This window comes from Bombus pyrosoma, linkage group LG7 (assembly GCF_014825855.1).
Source record: "Bombus pyrosoma isolate SC7728 linkage group LG7, ASM1482585v1, whole genome shotgun sequence".
In the NCBI taxonomy this organism is placed as follows: domain Eukaryota; kingdom Metazoa; phylum Arthropoda; class Insecta; order Hymenoptera; family Apidae; genus Bombus; species Bombus pyrosoma.
The window spans coordinates 12,197,815-12,219,428 of record NC_057776.1 but is presented as its reverse complement, the minus strand read 5'-3'; the positions used below and the strand labels follow the sequence as shown (position 1 = coordinate 12,219,428).

The 21,614-nt window shown below is 43.0% G+C and overlaps 1 protein-coding gene across 2 annotated transcripts in view; it reads right to left on the bottom strand.

The window, feature by feature from the left end:
* Positions 1 to 21,614, bottom strand: part of LOC122569290 (Krueppel-like factor 6) — a 275,557-nt gene that overhangs the window by 15,659 nt on the left and 238,284 nt on the right. For both annotated transcript variants that reach the window (XM_043730113.1, XM_043730112.1), the window contains 4 exons: positions 13,805 to 13,978; positions 13,425 to 13,670; positions 12,169 to 12,380; positions 11,319 to 11,545 (listed from right to left, as the gene is read on the bottom strand). In XM_043730113.1, coding sequence (XP_043586048.1) covers positions 11,319 to 11,545; positions 12,169 to 12,380; positions 13,425 to 13,670; positions 13,805 to 13,966 — 847 coding nt within the window. In that variant the 5' untranslated portion in view covers positions 13,967 to 13,978. The remainder of the gene's footprint in view (positions 1 to 11,318; positions 11,546 to 12,168; positions 12,381 to 13,424; positions 13,671 to 13,804; positions 13,979 to 21,614) is intronic.

Below are 21,614 nucleotides of genomic sequence, written 5' to 3'. Positions count from 1 at the left end.
TCAGGAATCTGGGAATAACTTTATGCATGTTCTTCCTCGCGGAGAGAATTTTTCCTGACAGCATTGAAATTCTTTCATGTACAGGAAGTTGAGAGATGGCTGGAGAATACCGAAAGATATTTGTTTATATTTATTTATATTTAAATAAATATTTATAGTTACTGCTTTGACCGTGTCCTGTATTTTTCTTGAAATTCTTCACGGACTTCAAATGTGAATTGCGAATTTCGATCGTGAAAATTTGAATGATTCTCGACGATGCATGAAATTTATAACATGGAAATATCTGCGAAGTTTTCCTTCGCGATTTGATTGCCAGTAAATCGCTGCTAGTCAGTAAACGCAGGTCGCAAAGTAAAATTTCGTTGAACGTTAGTATCGCAAGCTTTCGCGAAACGGTTTTACGTTACACTTTCCGGGGAGAGACACGATATTTCTTTCGTCACTCGTGTCGATGGAAAATGTCAAATTACGATGAAAATTTTGCGAGCGAATATTTTCTAAAATTACTTGTTGGCGGAAATGAAAATTTAATTAACCCCGATCTGTATGTATCCTCCATTAGAAGTCTACCATTTCTTTCTTTTCTTTTCTTTTTTTTTTTTTTTTTTTATTAAAGCTCCATAACCAAACAGACATAATACTCCGGGCTAAATACGATAAAAAATTGAGAAAAAAAGTTTAATTTCCTTCGCGAAGCGGAGCACTTCAATTTCCAACGAAGCAAAAATCGAGGATCGGCGTTCGAAAAAATCTTGATCCGTTCCACTTGCGCGGAAGTCGGAACGGCGGAGAGCCGGATTTTCTTCATTTTCTTTCGTAGAAATATCGTAGACTGTAAAGCGGTAACAGCTTTCTTCCTGCGAAGAATTGCGCGTCCCACAAAGCGAGACATGATTTTCTACAGCTGCGAACGTTTAACCCCCCGCCGTTGCAGCGTTGTATTAATACGAAGAAAGGATCGTGAAAATTACTCGACCCTGAGGACTGTCTCGTTAAATTTAACTTCTTTCAAGATTGTCCGCGACAAAAATTCGATAAAGTAAAGCCGGTTGATCGTTTAAGGGAGAAAAGGTGAATTGTGAAGCAAAAAAAAAAAAAAGGAGAGAGGGAAGAAAAGGGGAAATAGAAAAGAAGAATTCGAGCAAAATATTACGAACCGCGCGAAAAATTTCCAGTCCGCGTAACAAAGGGCGAAACTTCGCAAACCACAAAAGAAGATTCTACATTGTTCTACGAGAGCCATTGTAGCGGACGCTGTACAACTCTTTTATTTTTCCGCATTTAGCTGGTTTTAAAGGACGCTATTCCTACCGTTACGATCGTGTGACAATTTTACAACCGGACGATACAATTTTCTATCGGTATTTTAATCAAAGTTCGTAGACCCTTCGAACTGTAATAAATTTTTCCACTGATCCACGAATATCGAAGAATGTTTAACGAATAACGGAACGACATATCCAACGTTCTTCCCGTAAGGATTAATAAAACTCGTCACGTTCTAGAGTACGTTTAGCTGGAATTGCAAGAGACTGTCTTGTAAGGTTGCTTGATAGATTGTTCGCGGTGGTGCCGAATTTACGTTCGCACGATACGAAGGGTTCCCGGGTACGATGTTTTATATTTTTTCCCGCCATTCCACTTGAGAAACGACGTTGTCAAACCCCACCCCTAGACAGGGGTGGTTCAGGAAAATTTTGCTAGGGAAAATTTGAATCGGGTTGGCAAGTCGTTGCTTTTTCGAGGGACAAATTTTGCGCCGGGACGGCGGCACTGCGGCGCGCGGTCGTATACTAAAATAGGATGAAGCACGATAGAAATGAAAAATGAAACGGGATTTCCCGTAAAGAAATATCGTACGCCCCGAAAGAGAAGCGTATGAGGTGTTTGTTTCGGAAGATCGCGGCATTTACTTCGGAAACGGAAACGTTTCGGCGGATATAAAGCAGAATCGCAAAGGAAGAATGGGAATGAAATCACGTGTTTCGAGGGAAAGAAAGAAGTACTTCCGTGAAGAACTAACTTTCACGCGGAACTTTTACTCACTCAGCATCCTAAGACTTTCTAATTATGGACTTCGCGTTGTTTATGTTTCGAGAAATAATTTCATAATTTTGTGTAAAGCAAAGTGTTCGCGACATTTCGTGGACAGGATTTACGTCAGAAATAACAGGAAAAGTCGCAGGTTGTAACATACTTAAGAAGGATTTGATCTCCTGTAAATGCAGCGTGTCTGAGCATATACGGAATATTCTACTTGTATTTCGTAGATAGCAACCAAAAGCAAAAGTCTTATCGTGTCGAATTTTATGGAACTACTACAAAACCAAACATTCTTTCTATTTACGTATAACAAATCGTCCTCCCTTTGGAAAGAAATATTTCGCAACAAAAATTGTATTCTTTTATCAGAACAACGCGCGTCACTATAACTGGACTATTCTACTGGCAATAATTCCACAATGCAGCGCACCAAAAATTCGGACCTTCCAAAAACACAAGCTAAAAACGATATGCGATCTACTACTTCCAGCTACTATTTCCTACCCTGTAACATTAAATTTAGTCATTTGAAAGATGAAAGTAGTCCCTCTAATTAACCATAGAGTCGCGTAAGAGATTCGGTGCGAAACGTCACACGCGCAAAACTTCTTAGCGTCTCGGAGTAAGTTGTAACGGAAAGTTGAAACGGTCGATCGTTGAAGATCGATGACAGGGCGCGTGGTTTTCCCGGTAGTGTGCGACGGTGTGTACGAGTACACCCGGGTTCTTGGCTGCCTGTTTCCGTCCCAGCGGTATCGACTACGGTTAGAGATAGCACGTTCCTCGTGTTGTGAACTGCGGTTTCGCTGTCAACTGTAGCGAGAACTTTGACGACGTTTCCAATTGTTTGCGGTGCCAGGGTACCGGGGATCGGCAGTGGCGGACGAGGGACGGTGGCGGCTTCTAACTTCGCTGCGTGTTTCGAACGTATTTCGAACAGTGCCCGAGGTACGAATCGATATGTACGTACACGGAGATCACCCGTATCTCACGTGTGTGTATGCATGTGCACACGCATATCCACGCAAGACAAAGCAAGAGAGGGTTACATGCATACATGTACGCCCTCGTTCGTTATATAGTATCAGAACATATTCTGATTTTACGCAAGATGTGATAATTGGTCCAAATTATCACGGAAGCGATAATCGATCAGCAGTTTGCATTCATGCAAGAATTTAATCTTATCATAAAGTTAAGCTTCTCCGCCTAAGATTTTAAACGAGATAATAATTCTCAAAGGTTTCAATAATAACGTCTATTTGAGACCCACTTCATTTTCTAAAAATATTCTAATACTTATGAGTGGAGGTGTGTAAGGCATAATCCGTAACCGAACGAACTTTCCTGTAAATAATACAAGGGTCAGGAAGATTATTTCGGGAATAATTCAGCAGCCGTTAATAAGAATTTTAAGTATTCACCGATTGTCCCGGTTGCAGGTACGCGCGTGGGAATGCGAATAATCGGGCAGTGAATTAATCAGAGTATCATTTGGGAATTGATGCACGACAAAAGCTTCAGGTTTAAGAGTTTCCAGCCGCTTTGCCGCGGTGTGCAAGTTAGGCAGCTTAGCGCTGAACACTTAAAGGAGGAGCTATAGAGTTGTATCTAGTCTGAACTGATCAGAATCGCCCAGGGTAAAACACACAGGCTTCGGGGTAAGGTCCGGGTTAAATCGCACTTAACGCCGAAGACTCGAGATTCGGCAAGCTGCTAATTAGTTTGTACAAACTACCTAGTCCTACCGAGGAATCTCTCTTCCGCAAAATCGCCTTTCAAAAGTTCCTATTGACTCTTATGTCGTTTGTAATATAATAAATAGAGTTATTTGAATCACCTAATCTTCAACATCTTAAAATTCAATCTTGAACATTGCACAGAATAATCAAACTTGTTGTATATTATGGATACCATTAGTCTTTAAGTAAGCAATCTATTTTCAAATGTAGATCATTTAAAAATTGTTCATAATCGAATTTGGTGAATTACAAGGCAAATTATTTAGCTGCACTCAAATATCTTTTTGATCCAAATAATTCGATCGCACTGTATCGTCCAAACAACGAACGAAGCAAGCAACGGTGGAAACGAAGATCAACCCACGCTACGATCAATCGACGTGTATCGAGGAAAATACGCGACAGGCTTCGTGTTTGAGGTTTAAGCGCAAGGGTAGACGCTTTCAATCCTGCGGATACGTTCGCCTAAAGGCAGAAATACGCGAAAAGTGTGGGAAACCAGTGGCCCGAGTTCGGTTTCTCCCGCTATTATTTACGAATCGTATTACTGCAATGTGTCGTGGCCTGAAATTCCTGATAATAATGCGGGACCACCCCTCTCATATCGACGTGTGGAGAAATTTTGGATTATACTCAAGTAGGGAACGAAGATTTATTCCGAAGCCGACCGCGGGATTTCTCGTTTCCCCGAGTGGCCATTTATATTGCAGAAAGAAAACTTTCGAGCACCTTGATGTAATGTTGCTTTGGGAGGCTCACGGCTGAAAATTATTGGATTAAAGTCGATCGATTTGATTGCAGAGAAACGCCAGTCTTGTCTTATTTTAGAGAACTAAAACATTTTAAGTACGCTCACCATATTTTATTTTGTTTAGTTAGGTTAATAACGTTCACTTGTAAACAGCTCATGCAGATAATAATTTCAGAATAATTTAATCAGACGGAATAATAAACATACAAAAATCTCTCATTTTGGTCTGCTCATTCTGCGAGTCATGAGGTATTTCATATTCTAACAAGAATTTGGGGAAAGCAAAAATGGCAGAATAAACGATTATAAAGCAATTTAAAACCTTGAGTCCTTTTCACCTGGAATCTACGTTTGATTCGATACAGAGGAGCACACGCGGCGTTCACGTCGATTAAATTTCGTGGTCAGAATCCTTTCAAACGAGAACCAGAAACGAACAACCGCGGCGTTCAAGAGCGAGCTTGCAAACGACTAGAGAAGTTGATTTCCAAATCCCAGGCCCGATAACGCAATAACTCCTCGCGTTGTTTGTTTTCCAAGAGAATAACGCGTTCTGGCCCCCTCGCTAGCTCGATAAATTATCGGGCCATGCTTTCCTTATTTTTCGCGTGGGAACAATAGCCGCCGACTCGACGCGAAATTTGAAAGGTTTCAATACATCCCTCGCGGTGAATGCAAAGAGGAAACGCTCCGGTAATGTGCAGAATGGCCTCTTCCGAATGGCTAGAACGCATCGCGAACAGCCACGTAGCGATAAATAATTTTCCAGGGCCTGTGTGTATCGGTCGCACTCTCTGCAGCCTTTTATTATTTTCCTCATCCTTCGTTTGATTTAAGCGCGTTCGAACGCCATCCTATTTCTAAGGCGTAAATTATCGCGCCTTGGCTGACCTATTTGCGGCTGTTGCCTCTCGCTACGTACTATTATTCGCTCGAACGACGATCAGTACGTTACTTTGACCGATGTTCGACGATCGAGGAAAACCGTGTACTCGATCATCGAGTTGTTGCAACGAAGTTGCAATTAAAAACGGGACGATCGAAACTGGTTATTGGTTCCGCGAAACCGATCAGGAGAGATCGATGAGTCGCGAATAACGTTATCATAATACGACTCATCTTGGAAATGATTCGCGAAAACGCGATGATAACGTGAAAATATTTTCGTCAAGACCTTTATCGAAGTTTATTAAAAATTCAGTGACACGATCGAAGTGGTTGGAACGTATAGAGTTTCCGTTCTCTCTGATTTTTCTTTTCCCGTGAACTCGACGCGAGGACGTTCGATCAATGCCGGACAAATCCACGGGATAACGAATCTGTCGTTCCTTAATTTTCCAAATATATTGACATTCCATCAACGGGCACTAAGGGAACGATTGCGAAAAGTTTCCAACGAAACGATTGGACTCCGTAGAGGGATCAAAGTCCTGTCCACAGCTCGAGACGCGAGAACAATGGTGTTTGAAATGGAATTCCGGAACAGAAAGTCTCTGTAATTGGAAATCTCTCTCTTTTTCCCTTCTTCTTTCCCATCTTCGTCTTCTTCTTCGGACGTATAGTTGCTGGGAGACTGGTTGGACCATCCGATCGATAGTTCCTCGATTCCCACGAGGAAATCGTATAGAAAGGCTTTGCCAGCGTAAAAACGGAGAAATCACTGAAACGCGATATTGACGGGCAAAGTGGATAAACAAGGAACAAATCCTGTTTCCTCGAAAATGTTTAACGCTCTCCTGGCAATACTTTTCGTTCGAACAATCGTGTCCCGTTAAACGTCTCGACAAATCCATCTCGACGTCGATGCAATCGGTGTGTGCCTATTCCATTTCGCCAACTGAATGAAACAAAACGTCGAAAACGAAAATGCAACGTTTCCATTCCGCGATATATATCGTGGACGACGAAATCGGAGTTAGAGAAAACCTGTGCTTCACAGCGAGACCATAACGCCGCGGTCGATCTCATCAAGTTGGCTCCGCTGTTTAGAGTTAACATCTTATCGGCTCGTTAGAAGGGAATTAACAGGACCCTGGACGATGGCTTTGACTGTTAAATCGTCTAATCGGATCGATTCGTCGTTAAGACGAGAGTCTTGAAACGTTGTGAGAGGGAGATCCCAAGGAGAGCTGGGTCAGGGATGAACGACCTCCTGCTGGCCCGGCGGATATCTACATGCCGAAAGATCCTCGAAAGGAAAGTTCGCCGATGGAATTCGTAACGAGCCTTCATGTTGACTCGGCCACACGATCGCCCGTACTCCGTGATTCGACGATTCGCCTCGTTTCGCGTCCCGGTCCTCGCGAACGCTCCTTCCAAGCCGGCAGTAATTAGATTCGCCGACCGAGATCAAAGTATACCGGTATTTCCATCTCTGGAAGAAAGTTGCTCGCGGACTTTTCTCCGCTCGCCTTCAGCCAACTTTTTCGTTTGCGTCTCTTACCAGCACTACCTTTTCTTCTCTCTTTCTATCCTCGTCTCTTCGAATTCGTTGGAATCTGAGAAGGCACCATCGACGGTGGATAACCATACACGTGCCTAGCATTGAAGGTTCGTACTTGATTTCGATGATAAAATTTGATTCGAGAAATAAAAGAACGGTGGTTGAAGTGTCTAAAATATTGAACTATTTTCATAAGTAATAAGATTATTCTCGTTAGGGATTGCTTGTTAAAAATAAACAGCTATCTGGATATTTCCGCAAATTGTTTGTTATTTCTATACCAGCTTTTCTACTCCTCTTTTACAAAACTGCTAAACCGCTTATATAGATGTTTATATATTTACGGAGAGTTTAAAGATGCAAAACTCTAAAGGATTGTATACTATGCAAGAACATATAAAATATCCAGAGTAAAGTACACGTTATTATATTTCGGAAATAAAATAAATATTTACTTAGCTTTGAAAGTACGAAAACCGAATAAAATAAATTTCTGCTTTCAGAAAAACAGCTACTTATAGAACGACATAACAAAAACGATAAAAGTATATTCTATCAAGAACCTGTACTCGGCACAATCGTGTACAACAGACGGACTAGCAAACACAATGGGACATCGAAAACTGGTTACTCGAAAAGGAAACAATATCGGATTGGATTAAGCGAAACCCTGTGAACGTCGAAGCGTTACACGAGTCCGCGGGGCGAACGATTAACTGGAAAATCCCGGGGATCCGTCAGCGGGAACATCCGTCACCGGGAAACCAATTACGACGGAGGTAATAGCCGGCTAGGGGGCAGGACACGCGTGGCGTCCTTTTCAGCCAGTTCTCCCCGGCCAACGTTTTCAGCGAAATAAACGTTCGACCGTAGTACGATACGTGCGCAGACATCGTCTGGTGCAGCGCGTTCCAAGCACGAAGGGAGATCCTTGCGTCAGGACGAATTCATAACAGAGTCATAATTGCGGGACGGGGCCCCACAGTATGCATAATCCCGTAGTTAGCAGTTCTGCTTAACGATCCGCGAGAAGCAATCCCGACGTACCTGCCACGCTGCAGGATGAAGGTATCCCAGCCAACCTCTCTCTTATTGCCAACCCTCTCACCCTCTGTCTGTCTCTTCCCTTTTATTTCTGTTTCTTTCCCTTTTCGCCCTGTTCTTTTCACCTACCTATTCCTTTCTCGCTACTTTTCGCTAGTTCTTTCTGTTTTCTTATTTTCTTCGTCTTGCTATTCATTACTCTGCTTTCATTCATTTCCTATTTACTTGTTTTAGCTTTATAAACAAGCGACGAACGAAATTATCGACAGATGTTCGTTAAAAACTTGTATAAATTTATAAACGAAATGACTAACGTTTACACGATATTTTAGAAGAAAACTACTCGCTGCCAATACCTTTTTTTCATCACTGTGTAATTGTATTTAGGATAATTCGAATAGAAATGGTTGCATAGAAATATACTGTACAGATCCAAATTCTTCCACCTTGGTTTGCGTTCACCTTATACTGTTCTAGCGTTTCCCATTTCTTGTCTCTTTTTGTTCCTGTTTCTCTGTAATTCTCTTCTTCCATCAACCTGTCCCATACCTATTCGCTTCTCTAGGAATACTCTCGCTAAGCTCATCCTCCCTAATACAGAGGCTGAAATTACACATCTGTGCGCTTTCCTGTAGACACGAAGCAACGTGTATGGATGCAGATGTGCACACGCGGATAGGTAAATAAACACATATGAAGGCGGCCGTGCGCACACGTGTAACTATTCACGTGCGTAAATATATGTGAACGCGTATACACGTTTAATCACTTGTACGTACAATATTACGGGAACGAGGGCGCGTGTGCTCGCGGCGAAACACGCCGGGATCCGATGTAATGATGGAGCGGATTTTCAGATAAATTTATGAAAGACACGATGCATGTGAAATGAATCGCGTGATTAAATATTTGACGGCTACCCGCCAGGTCAACGATGTATTTTACCGTTGAAGAATTTACATCGAATCGAATTCGATCAATTCGACTTGCATTTCACGTCAAACTACATTTTGAAATTCGGAACATGGTAATTTGAGTGGCATTTCAAAACGAAACATTTTACAGAGCATTAGAGGTAGAAACGAAACGTAAGTAGAATGTGAACTGAACTGGTCAGACCAACGGGTTTAAAGCCTAGTGCAAACGAGCAATGCGATACTATTGCAATTTAGTACTGCATTTGCATCCCCGTCATCAGGAACACAAAAAAAAATAACCGATCCTTCTACATACGTGTATGTAAGAACACCAAGAGTGATTTTGTAGACGTGGAATCAACGTACGCAGATAATTACGCGCGTGTACACCTGAACGCGTATCTGCTCCCGCCGAAGGGATTTGAAGCGTAAAGAGACAAAAAGCATGAAAAGAGAAGGGATGAAGGGGGTTGCAAGCGGAACGAGAAAGAGGAGAATCCTCGTTAATTACAGTCCTCCGCCATCACCTGCTGCCGCAACCAACGGGGAATAACCGCGAGACGAAGAAGAGAGGAGCGGTATCTGCATGATAATAACGTGTTCGGTCAGTTCCTCGCACAAAGTGACGCAACTTACCGAAGTGACGGGGATGTTGGAAGATTATTCGTGTCTCACATGTTTCGTTCGTTTCCTCGTGATGAATGTTTAGATGAAACGGAGAAGCGTGCTTTTTCTAGAATTATCTTTGCGTATTCAGTATGCCTAAATAAGCAAACCAACGAATAAAGATGTTTCAGGGTAGTAAATATTAAGTATTTGATTTTTAATAAATTTTAAAAGAGCGAAACCAAAAGCGTAGGACGAGTTTCCTTGTTTACATTTTATCACAACTACAAGATCATATCCAATTTCTGAAAACCATCTTTTCATTCGAATATCTCGTACGATAAATAATCGCGATGACTATATCAAAATCCGATTAAACGAAAATCTTTACCACGAAGCAAGCCGCCTTGTTACATTCTCATTAGGAGATAAGCGTAATTTAAGTTGTACCGCGAAGTGCAAAGAACGGTTGTTCTCTCTATCGATCGAAGAAAACACACGGATAGGCTGGTTCGATGGTATTAAACATGTATCATCCGGTTTCGCGCACATGGGCCTCGCATTCATCCGGTTTGCGTACACGATTCGAGTATCCCAGAGCCGTCGTACAAGCCGAACAGGCTCCCTTAATTCGGCTTCGTAATTAATTATGCATTGTTATTTACCGCGATAAGGGAGACAGGGAACGCGTCGGGGAATTTATCCCTGGTTGCTCACCGAGATACGTCCGCGATTGTTTCCCGTCCGTTCCCCACCGTCAGACGCCAGGGATAATCGCGTGACTAACGATTAACTGAATCGCGAAGAAAGGGCGCGCGGTGTCGCGTGAAACGCGCAAAATTATCGAGCGGCCGCACGGTGTCGTACAAAGACAGACGCGTTCTGTAACGTTTATTAATGGCCAGCATCGGTACATTTGATAATTGGTAACGCGCGTCACCTTAATTGCAGAAAGCGTGATGAATGTTTGTAAGAACCGAAGGAATACTTTACGCTGCCTGGCCATCGAATTAGAATCGCTAAAAACTTTCCAACATTTTTCATTTTCTTTCTTGTCAAACTGAAAGGAACGAATCAACTCTATAATAGCGAAATGTATTAAGTACTAAAGTGTTATACACGTTTTAACATTTTGTGTTTTCTTCTATTTGCCTTGATTATGTACTTTCTAACGCGTAATGGTGTGCTGTGTAATTTATGTTTTCATTATGACAATGTTAAATGATCTGGGATGAGTGCACGTGTGATTTGAATGGATTCTAAGCATTTTCAGTGGTAATAGAAATCGAATCATTTGTACGACTATTAAATATCTTTTGATGGAAGAAACTCTGTCATTTGTGATAGAGTGTCAAAAATGAAATTTTTTCACATGTTTCTAATTCGATGACCAGTGATTACACTCGATCATTATGGCAAGCTTTACCATTCAACCGTTGGTACAAATACTACGAAGTGACACGAAAGAGAATAATCTAACGGTATTCGTTTCAAGAATTCTTCTGTAATTCTTCATTCACTAATAACAGCTCGGTAGGTAAATACAGCCGAAAGGAAAGTTAAAACCATCTCTCAAAGAAACTCTCGAGGGAATGTTAATCGAAGTCTGAACGCTCTGTTTCCAGCGCAATACTCGACCCCATCGATCGCTCTGTTCCGGTTAAACTTTTTGCCCCATTAAACCTCTCTCTTCGACTCTAATCGCAAACTAATCGATCGCTGGCAACTGGTAGGTGCCGTGAAAAACGCGGTTAGGAAGGATCACTCACCTGTGTGCGTCCTCTGATGGGCTTTCAGATGCGAGCTCTTGGTGTATACCTTCTTGCAACCCGGAAATTGGCATTTGTGTATCCTGCGCTTCGTATCAGGTGGACTGTGCTCGTGGCTCCTCGCGTGGTGCCTGTTAGCTACGGTGCTCGCAGCTGCAGTTGTTCCTGCGTGTGCATGTTGCGTGCCAGCAACTGCGGGGTAACCATTCGCTGTGACGGAGATCAGTCTGTAAGAAAAACAGAGCCATATCAGAACCATGCTTCTTGCATCTCAAGTTTAAATTGACCATAAAACTGTCTCGAACTTTTTACTCGAGGGTTATGCGTGCAACCGATCCTGTTTGATGACTCGGTTATTTTAACGGATATTTTCCAGAATTTGTTTGATGTGGCTAGCACCGGTAGTGGAATTTGTGCAAATAGAAATTGTAGCGAAGGTATAGTTTCCGGGTCATCGATTTCCAGGATTTACATATTATCGAAGTTCACGTAAATGCTAAAAGGCTGCCTCTTTATTTACCTGCCGCGCGGTTTTACGATGCATCATCAACCAAGACGAGCGCATACATTTCGACGAAATAGAAAAAGTTGGCGAATTCGTATAGAACTGTCGTTAATCATTCGGCCAATCTTCCAAGAAAATTTCGTCGATGTAAAAGTAACTCGAAATTAAAGTTAAACAACTTCGTTGCTCTACAAAACTGAAATGTTCTACCTTCGTTATCCTTAATTATCCTCTTCTATCTACCCTCCTCCATAATTATTATCCTTAATTCAACTACTTCTTAATTCTAAATATCTCTCAAAGTTCTTGGTAAATTGCAAAAATTTTTAGTGAAAAATCAGTTACCTTGCGACACCCTGCGCGTTGCTGGTGGTAACCCTGACGATGGCGCTCCTGCCGCCCGTCCCATGAAGGTTGAGGTTCTGCACATCGAGCATCGAACTCCCGCTCGACGAGTGACTGGAGTTGGAATGACCTTGACCCGAGCCCGGGCTCGACGGTGGTGTCAGGATTTGACCTTCGCTTTCGCAGCCGCTATCCTCTTCCTCCTCGATTTCCTGGTGCCGGGTAACATAATTCATTACGCAACGGGATTACGACAACGGGTGGAGGCCTCTGATTAAAGTGCAAGCAACTGGTTAAAACGGTATCGAACATCGATATCGGTACCGCGGCCTCGCGCGTGAATCGATCAGTGCCAAATGAGCCCGTAAACGGATTACACATAGCCGTGCGTACGTAAACGCGTGCCGCCTGCACGTGTGCGCGAATTACACAGGTTCACATAGCCGGTAGAAAATAGGAAGAATCGTTATTTGTATAACAGCCGGTGTTTGACGGTAATTGAAATTTGACGGGCATTGTGCGCGCGATACGTCGGAACGATACCGCACGAGAAAGGGTGGGGGCGATACAACTGAACCTGTAAACGCAGGTGTTCTTGTCGCGGCATACGCACCAGCCGCGATAATTAATTTCGTTTGATCGTTCCTTTCGTGGCATTCACACCGTATTAATCGCCTCGCTCAAAACTCGATGGTCGAAACTCGTTGGCAGGTGGAACAAAAGAAAAACAAAAGAAGCGACATATAATGCTGTGGTTACGGTGGGTGCATGTTCTGACGAACTGTCGTTCTGATGAATGAAGCAACTGAGGAATGCGGTAGCCAGTGCCACAAAAGTCTATGTATACGAAGATTACAGGCGAAGAAGTATACATAAGTAGAATTTCATGGATTTGATATCGACCTGATTTCGATGTCGTTCAGTGAACAATGGAAAGCTTAATTTAATATAATATAGTTAAAATGAGGAACGATCTGTTCGATCCAAAGTCTTAGTAATATGTGATTGATTAGAGAAGATAATGAATTCTAAGCTTGCTCTTATACGAAAAACAAAAACTGTGACCTATCGTATCTTTCTTCTGGGATCTTCGCATAATTGATTTCTTAAGGTATTTAATAGAACGTTGAGTCGACAGAAAACGCATCCATTGTAATTATAGCCTACATACATACATCATAAATTCAAAATAAAAGAACACATCATTGCGAACAGAAAATTCGAAAGATTCGGATGCATATCCGGCTGGAACGCACCTCGTGTTCCTCGTCCTCTTCGAGGTCCTCGCTGGGTTCTTTCTTGAGAATAAACGCCGTGCACGAAACGGAGGGTGAACTATCCCATGACAGTGCCGAACACGCCGAACTCGATGACGACATCGACAAGGAATCAAGGTGCCGGTCCAGGAGATCCCTATCGCGGCCGTTGTGGTTGTGATCGCCTGGACTGAACTTTATATCGTCCAGACAGAGCGTTTCCCTGTCTTCCGACGACGTCGTCACCTGTGTCACGCGAACACCGAGGTTAAGAAGAAAGAAACGACTTTGACACGTGGCTCCAGACATACTCGAAGCGAGTGGAACTTGGCGGACGATCCTATGAGGAGGCATCTTATGGCTTCGATGCGGATACTCACCTCCATTTTGATTGGCGATTCGAATTGTGCGTTGGTGGTGCCGGTGGACGCTGTCCACGAGATAGGGGGCGCCCTGAAGAGGTTCCAGGGTGCCGTATCTAACTCTGTGGGCAACTTTTTGTACGACTGCAGCTTCGGCTCGTCCTTCAGGTACCTCTCCATCTCGTAGCATGTCTGGAACAATACATCAGGAGTTAGTTACTTTGAAATACTCGAAAGTTTTGACTAATCTACTATAGTGGCACGTAACTGTGAAATCAAATCCTCGGCTGCCTATATTTCTATATATTTACTTTATTTACTTATGACGATCATTAATTTCTGTGTATGTTTCAAACTAAATTAAAAGGTTGTGGTTATTACTACAATCATTTTCTTGCATAATGATTATAAGGGCTTAAATTCGTTACACGTTGAAGATTACGAATAACCTTACGCGATGTTGAATAAAGAAAAGGATTATCAAGTTATTATTATTAACAGGCAGACAACAACAGTAAATTTCCCCTAAAATTCAGTGTACAAAGGAACGCGGTTCTAACGAAGGGTGTGACAAACCGCACGGCTCGAAATCGTGGAAGGCGCGATGCGAACTATCTTTCGAGCGTCGTGGACGTATCGGAAGTCTGGCGAAACCTTTCGATCCGATCGCGAAGCAAACACCTGCGGCGATGCGAACTTCTCGAGACAGCGGCGAAATTATCTGCAGCAGCCAAGCGGTCGTGTACGCGAAAACACATCGACGTCTTCATCGTCGTCGAAACAGCTACTCGCGAGTTACCGAACTTCCCTCCCTCCGTCTGCTTTCTCTCTCTCTCTCTCCTTCCCCCGTAGGCTGTGCCAGTTTCCTACAATTCCTCGGAGACGAAGTGCAAAGTTATGCTACTTCGGTCTGCATGAGGAATTGTGCGCGAGCTATGCTCCGCAATGAGATTACGTCGCCGATGACTTGCTTCTACGCGAATCCTCTGTCCCCTCAGGTCCTGCTTGTCCGGTTACTTTAATGGATCTCTCCCCCTTCCATTTCCGTTTTAATATTTTAATAAATTTCCCAAGAATTCTCGAGGTCGCTATAGATGATTCATGCGACCTCGATGGCGGGAAATTTTAATAGAAACGCTCAAGATCTAATGAAGAATAGACCAAAATAGATGGACTCTATCAACGCTCAAGATGAATGTCCTTTGTATATTAAAGCTCGGTGGTTTTAATAAAAGTTTCGTTGATCTTCAAGGTGAATTTTCATTACAACCGCTGTCAGCGTGGTTGTGTTCTCTCCACTAGAATTATTCAGCCGCCCTCGAAGTCGAGTCTCGTGCTCAAGACGATTCCAGGAAGACGCAAGGAAACGGCACCGAGTATTTCGCTGTCGCGAGATTTTCACGCTGCTCTATTACCGGGCGAGGGGTATTAATTATTGGCAACGCGATCTTCCAACAACGGTGAATTATGCGGTCGACACGAAGCGAGACGTTTTACTCTCCTTACTTGCCACAGGCTGCGCCGCGATAACTGCTAACCGTTCTCCGTGTACCAGACCGCGTCTTCCTTCGGGCATTCTCTGCCAATTTATTACCGCAGCTAACGGTTAGCAGCGACGGCGACGGTTTTGTCCGACGGTTTCACGGATGAAACCACTTATCTCCATCGCCGCCGTGCAATAATTCCTCTTTTCTATAAGCCCACTTTAGGGCCAGTCGATAATGGTAACAAAGACGCGGGAGAACGGGGATTCGAAGCTATTTTATTCCAACTGCATCGAACCAGGGCCTTCTCTTTCCGGCAATTTACACCGTGGAATCTCCTCGAGTTTTGATAACTCGATAGCTAAACTATTAGAGTCATCAATTTCTTAATAATACACAGATTATCACTTTTTTATCTTCTACGTATCTCGAATAATTGTACCAAAGACTCATAGCAATGAATCATTTATTTAGTTATTCGACAGGTAAAAAGAATCTGTAATGTATTAGATCTGTAATGTATTAAGAATACCGGACATGACAAAAATTGACAAAGTGTAATTTTCGTTGTGAGCCCCTCTGACTATTTACGACCACCGATTGACCATTCGAAATGCTTGACACGCGCGGACGAATGAAATTCTCGTTCCTGGTGGGACACGAAAATCAGGAAATTCGATTAATCAGCGAACAACGTCCATTACCGGTTTTTCTTCCTTGCAGCGTGAGCCACAGAGGAAATTCAGAAATTGCAGTCACGATACAAGGGCGGGAAGGTTGGCGCGCTGTAATTATCCACGCTGTACCGACCGATCACTATGATACCGGGGATTTCCCGATCATTGTAACGCTAATTAAAGCGGAGAGACGGCACGCAGGTCGCGGTTGCAACATCGTCGTTGCATTTTGATGGCCAACGGTAATAATCGTTCTATGAATCTGCATGTATATACCGAGAGAGCCGTGACCATAAATTGCTGGAGCGAATTGACGGGCAAGAGGAGGTGAGCTACTCTTGCGCGCGCATGTTGTAAATATAATGAGAAGCCTGCATTGTAAAATTTGACACGCGGAACCGATGAATTACAAATAGTAGTCCCGTTACAATTACCGGCCAGCCGACTCTTGATCTCGTTACGTTCGATGGAATTATCACCGTCGAATGACATTCGGCGAAATTAGCATCAAATCGACGCTCGTCAATTGCAAGAAACGTCCACGCGGTTAATCGATTAAAGCAACTCGTTATTATCTCTTAATCTGATGAGAAGTATCCAGTATTAATGAAGTTTATTTACCGTTTATTTGATACCTGTATTAAGATTAAGAATTATAGACAAGATAGAGAGAAGAGTATGTTCTGATTAATAACATTTGGCGACTCCCATAACGGTCAATGCGTTGACAGTACCTAAATTGTAGCAGGGTAATAGCACAATTCAATAAAGTTCAGGAAGATTTAAGAAGATGGCTAGTTTGCTCGGAGACTAATCGTCCGGATGGCATTCACGCTGCTTCGGGTTGAAATTAAACCAGATGGAAGTTTGTCAAGTTGACGTGTAGGGATTTTTCGGAAAGCGAGAAAAATGGCGACAGGACGAAGTTACAGGGCTCCGTCTAATATCGTTGCTCCCTTCGGCAAGAAAAATAATCATTCTCAGACTCCTTCATTATTCACGATTAAAGTTCGTCCAGGAAGTTCGCGGAAGCGAGTAACGGCGTTAATATAACTTGGGAAAAGAATTTTATCACCAACTCCGGAACCGTTCCTTCTCCCGTTTACTTGACTCGCCACTAATCGACATTGGGCCATTATAACGCTGTTTCATGCTGATCGATCGAATTTGTCGAAAAGTAGATATCAATGAAAATCAATAAAACTTTCAGCAACTATTCGGACCATCTTCTTACGAAATTTTACTGCATTCCAAGCCAAACAGGTATGTTTAAAAAGTTTTATTCAACATCGTCTACAACGTGACACTTTCACACGTGACGCTGAGGTTTGCAGTCAGACAATGGCTTGAGGCATACGTGACCGTGAAATACGAGAAGGTACGCCGGTGTTCACAATAGTCCCCGTCGTAAGCAATTGCAGGACGAAAAGGAATCGAAGAAAGATATCATTAACTTCATCAAATTCAAAATACTGTATAATAATTCCACAATATACTGCAAGATCTATAGATTGATGGATTACACAATCGTTACCATAATGATTTTCCATTGGACAGAAACATAAGCGACCGAATCACGAAATGCTCCATTACGCTTTTACCGATAACAGTGATAACCCCATAAGCCGTCACCGTTGGATTTACGAGGCATACACCGTTGTGTATTTGCCGGATGAAAACACGTTCGTTTGATGATTAAACAGCGATCCTCCTGATGTGAATCCAACACCGAGGTCATTACTATGCATAAGGTAAACGACGTTCGTTCCTCCGCATTGAAAAGACTGCTGATATAATTCATAAGTTCCACGTGCACGTGACGTTAAGTTTCAGAGAACTTCCATCAAAGGACTGGATTGTTTCGACTTGAATGTCACATCTGTTGGGATTTGCGCGGCACTTCTTATGCAAAATAGATGAGTAACAATTAAAAAAACAACATCTGGTTTTGACATGGAATTATTGTTATTGCATATATTACGCGTTTAGTGTGAGGTCTACGAGATCGCTAATTATGACTATATTTTCATTCAAACGTTTCAGATTCATGCTTTGCTCGTACGTTTGTTAATTTGAAACAAACTTCAACAAATACGCATGATACAATATATGTATTCATAATCGTAAGACGTCCATATTTCCTTCCATAACCTGCAGATCCTATGAAACATGTCCAATCGAATGGCGAGAAACATAAATTTATGACAAACCCCTATTACTCTATCCCCTCACGAATATATCCTTTCGCCAAACAACCCATACGAAACTCCTATCGATCGTTGGACGTCTATCAGTAGAAACATCTACGTTTGATCTTCTCTCTAGTATCCCTCTGGCCTTCATCGATACGACGCTTTTCCAGGAGAGCCGGTCTAATGCGCGCTCGAAAATCGGACGGATTATGGAGGAAAATCAGGGAACTGGAACACACAGGCGAGACGTGGCGTGAGTCGATAATATCCTCGTGTTGTTCTACGTCTCCAAATCTCTCGAATCGGATGCGAATTGATCGTAGTGTGACAAAGCACGTGAAAACAGAGCATCTGAGGAAGATGTGTGTGTGGTGACGCATGACTGAAGCGCTGTGTAAACGAGTGGTTGTATGTGACGCGAATCTCCGCAGACTTGGTTACCGTTGTAACGAGCCCGATCCGGGGAAGCACAAAGCCAACTTCTCTGTGCTCATTCATAACCGGAGGAAAACTTGAAGAGGAATCCGCTTCCTTCGTGCTAATGCCTCGCTTCGCCATCTTCTCCGCGCACTTGTTTCCTGGCTATCCCGCTGGCGGCGAATTTTAGGTATTCTCTAGTATCCTCTTCTACGTATGAAAGTACCTTTTCGACGTAAAGATGCGCCTTGTGCATATTATCGTAGTATCTCAGGAATTTCAGTTTTCGTTATTACATTTATTGTTCCAAATTGTAGTCTGGAAAAAGCATGCTTGGATAACAAGCTTTCTGTTATCTTACTCTCATATAGGGGAAACTAAATCGTTGAGCTAAGCCAAAACATATTACATGTCACTAGCGTGTTTGTTACCTGAATATACAACCAGGATGTTCATAAGGGCTAATTGTAGGCGTAGATACACATCCCTTGTGGATACCATATCTCCCAAAATTACAATACAGTTTAGCTGGAGAGTTACGTTGTACTTCGTTCCTCTGAGTTTATGTTATAACAAAAACATTTATCGAAATATACCATAAATATAACTGTCAGAAATCCCCTATTCTATAAACAACAGAAAAGAGCAAAGAATACAATAAACAAAGACATACAGATCACAAGATTTCCCTTTCTAACCTCGGAGCTTTCAATCTATGGTGCCATCTGACCGAAAGAGGGGAGAAGAATCAGCTGAGATCAAGGATCCCAAACGACGTACGATTTACGAGAGACTTTGGCGATAACGGTATCAGCGAAGAATCCACGTAACAAAATGGTCAATTCGTGTCGAAACACAGGCAGCAACAAACAAGCAAAGGAGAGATAAAAAGAAGGGAAACTAGCGTTGTAACGGAGAGAAAAGAATGATCGTCACCGCGAGCTAGACGAAGAACACGTGGAAAATGACTGGCGTTCCCAGGATCCCGTTATCGAGGCGCTCGTAGATCCGACTGAACTTTCTCTCCGACGCAATTCAGCCTCTTTTCGATCCTCCTCGTGGAGAACGAGAACTTGGAATCTCGCGTTACTCAGCCTGCGGTGACGCTTTGACGGTAATGATCAGAGAACCTGGGGGACTTGGCAGTAACAGTAAAATAAACCACTCTCGAGAGGACGCATCTCAGACGGTGAAAACATTGGAAACGCGGGGTTGAAGAGCCAGAACAGACATTAGAGGTCGCGATGGACGAGGAAAGGGGTAAGGAAAATCGGCTTCGGGCTTTGGAAAACGAATAAAGGCAGAACAGAGTTTAACGTTTAGGCTGTTGAAATATTTGGACGCGTTCCGGTCTTGAAAGAAGATGATCCACTTTGTCGGATGGATAGAATACGAAAGAAATACCGTTGGACTTTGATAGCACGATAGGATTTGACGGCGACGATTTTCGACTGATCAGATTCGATGTGGAGACCTCAAACTCGTGGGACCGAACTTTAAACTCACCGGATGCACGGGGGTTAGTGACGAAGCTGGGCTCTAGGGGACCTAATACGGATGATCCTAAACATGGCGATACTGACGTGAACAGTCTACACATGGATAATCTAATATAAACCTCTAACCTAATATTAAATATTAGGACTGTATACCAAGAGTTTCCAATTTGATAAATATAATTTGATAAATTCGAGAAAGATATTTTAAAGTTACAGTTTCAGAATATTCGCAATATTGAGATTCAAAATGTTTGAGTGGACCTACAGCGTCGCCATGATTCACGAAAAGTGTATACCAATGGTTTCAAGATTGAGAAACAGAATAAGAAGATTTCATAGTTATAAAACTCTAAAATATTCAAAGTACTCCTAAGTGTTCAAATGGACCTACAAATCTAGTCATTATGATTCACAAAGGTTGAAACGCTGTTGGAAACCTACAACAACCAAGTGCATCCGAGGTTATCACTATTCCAGTATCCTTAAATTCCTCAGACACCACCCACGAGCGAAGTTCCTCGAGATAAAGTTCTTCGAACTCGCAGTTAGGCGATCGTCTGCCTTAAATGACGATCGGAAACACAGCGTCCCTGTGACTGGTCTACGGGCTTCTTTTGTGTCCGGTTGTACATGGTGGACGCGAAGTTCCGCAGTAATTTCGCAGCGCTGTCATTAACAGAATTCGTGGCCCGGTCGAGAGAAAATGAATGATAACCCGGGCCGGTCTGGCGCGCAGAACCATCAATGCTGTTCAGCCCTCCTGTGGAGGCCAACACGGTGGCAGGCTGCCAAGTCGTTAAAGAGATTCCCGCAACTTTAAGGGTGCCGTAAACCTGCGAATTTATCTCGTCCTTTCCTCCTACTTTCTCGACTTCATACCAATGGACATCCCCTTCCCTTTCGTAAAATTTCGACGAAAGCATCGCACGGTCCTTTCTCTTCTCGCCTCTGTGCTCTCTCGTTTGTTTCTCTTGGTTAAGCGAGAGAGCAAGAGAGCAAGAGAGAGAGAGAGAGAGAGAGAGAAGGACGAAGAAGGGGCGGAGTCAGGTGCATTCCACGGATATCAGGATTTCGGTCGGTGGAACTGATTAAATGGAATATATCGTGTCCTGGTTCCGTGCCACGTACACGTACGCTACAATCGCAGGAGATACGAAACCGCACGGCGACACTTTGTCGCGCGCCGGACAGGATTTACGATCACGGCCCTTTAGGCGTTTGAATTACTGTCTCGATTTTACGAAATCGAGAGAACCGTCGAATCACCAGACGCCATGCCAAGTTTCCTTCTTTACACGTGTACATACGTGCGCGTACATCGGTTGAAACGACCATTGCCAGATTTATCGCGCTCGTACCATGATGATCCGAGGGTTTAGTGATTAACCATTGCGAGGGATGATTGCTGCGTTTTCGGGCTATATTCATAGGCTAACGCATTTCCATCATTTCGTAGTCAACGTTGAATTTGCACGAAATACTTAATGCGCTCGAATGTTGAAAGTCTATACGCAGAAATAAAATGATCAACGTACTATAAGGTTACTTCAGACTTTTCG